Consider the following 1,982-nt stretch of genomic DNA (forward strand, 5'->3'; position numbering starts at 1 on the left):
TGCTGCTCCCTCCTCCTCCTCCTCCTCCTCCTCCGCTGCCTGATTTCATTCTCTCTAGAGCCGAGCTGCATCCCAAGGATACTGGCGCTGTAATCCCGAGCACCATCCCCACCCGCTCTGCCTGCTAAACTGGAAGAAGAAATATACTTCGCTTGCTAGTACCGTCTTGCTCCTCGGGAAGGGCAGGGAGCCAGGAAGATGGACCCAGCAGGACTTGGGCACCCGGAAGAGAAAGGGGACACTGGCAGCAAAGCAACCAGCGCTGGAGGACAGCCAAAACCAGAGACTTGGGAAGATACCAAAGCCTTTTATGCCAACCTCTCCCCACAGAAGAAACCCAAATCGGTAAGGGAGATTCCCCCCCCCCTTTCTTTTCTGGGAATAGGACAGGCAGTGATGGGATGTGGGTTGACCAGGGAAGGGGGGTGGCTGGCTGGCTGGCACTGTCATGTGTTTACATAAAAGAGAAGAGGAGGCCTGCAAAAAGGGAATTCATCTTTAGAGTAGAAATCCTGACCTAAGTGACTTGTTGCGTTTCCCCGCCTACTTACCTGTGCAGGTGTGATGGAGGGTGAGCAAAGAGGTGGGACCTGTGCTTTGCATGTAGAACACAGAGTGGAATCACTCCCTGGTTTAAGGATCTTGGGTTTCGGGGCTGGGAAGGATTTCTTTCCCTCATCTTGGAAAGTGGCTGCCACTCAGTGCTGGACTAGATTGGCCAATGTTCTGGCTTTTGATAAGGCAGCTCCATATGGTTCACAGGCCCACTTGGGATGAATGGCATCTTTCAGATAGCTGGCATTCAGCACAGAGTGGTATGCTTCTACCAGCAGCTGCCCTTTGCCTGCAAGGCAGAGAGCCGCTCTGGATACACAGTGAAATGAGGGGAGTTGTGGAGGGGATACAGCTGCAAAAATAGAATGCGCTGTCCTTCGGGATCTGAGGTCAAGAACTTACTGGCTAAGCTGTCTGTTCCAGCTGTTGTGCCCAATGGGAAGGTATGCAAATCCCTGTTGCTTGTAAGTAATGTAGTTGTCTGGGTGCAAAGAAGATGGTCTGTGGCCCCAGTACTGACCAGCTCATGATGAAGAATATGCCATTGAGATGCAACCAACTCACGTGGACCCCATCCCTGGGGCATTCCAGGCAAGAGACATGGTTTGCCATTGCCTGCCTCTTCATAGCAACTCTTTTTTTTAAATAGTTTTTTATTGATTTTTACAACACAAAAACTAGACAAACCATGACAATACACAGACATCTACAAACACACAAAAAAGAAGACCGCCATATCTTATCATAACTGCAACACAAAATTCTAACATAACTAACTGGTTCCACATTTCCCAACAACACATTCAGATCACATTTCTAAGTGTATTTCTAGTCATATTAAACAAAGAAAGAAAAAAACAACAAAACTTGAAAATCAAATTCAAATACTTCTTTTTTATCTGTCTATAATTCATAGCAACATTTCAACAACATCAACAAAAAAGAAAAAGAAAAAACAGAACAAACAAAATAATCTTAACTATTATTAGATTATTCTGATTTATCTCATCTCAATTAGCATTTAAGTTTGTAAAGTTACCGACATTCACTTTACTTCTAACTTTATCTTTCTTTCCTGCTTCCTTAGCCAACTTATCACTCCTTAACATTACATTATACTGTATAATTTCTTACTTATACTCTTATGACCTTACCTAATATATAGCATTTTATAACCATTACCTACTTATTTACCCTATTTCGTAATAAGTTAATTTACCAACTTGCCACAAACCAAACCAAAGGAAACCTCAAAATTCTTAGTTTTAATATTCAAGCTTCTTCTCTTCATATTAGTACAAAGTATCATACGCTAATGCTTCATTTACTCCAAAACAACTAAAAGAAAAACTAACAACTGTTTATAACCAGGGGCTTAAAAATAAACTAACAGTTTTATAAACACATTGCTTTTATCTTTATGCCCC

At 42.5% G+C, this 1,982-nt stretch overlaps 1 protein-coding gene across 1 annotated transcript in view; it reads left to right on the forward strand.

Annotated features, from left to right (window-relative positions):
* The window catches only part of NT5C1A (5'-nucleotidase, cytosolic IA), a 20,540-nt gene continuing 18,558 nt past the window's right edge, over positions 1-1,982 (forward strand). The window contains exon 1 of the mRNA XM_015417764.1: positions 1-345. Coding sequence (XP_015273250.1) covers positions 199-345 — 147 coding nt within the window. The 5' untranslated portion in view covers positions 1-198. The remainder of the gene's footprint in view (positions 346-1,982) is intronic.

This window comes from Gekko japonicus, unplaced genomic scaffold (assembly GCF_001447785.1).
Source record: "Gekko japonicus isolate JY-2015 unplaced genomic scaffold, Gekko_japonicus_V1.1 scaffold203, whole genome shotgun sequence".
NCBI lineage: Eukaryota > Metazoa > Chordata > Lepidosauria > Squamata > Gekkonidae > Gekko > Gekko japonicus.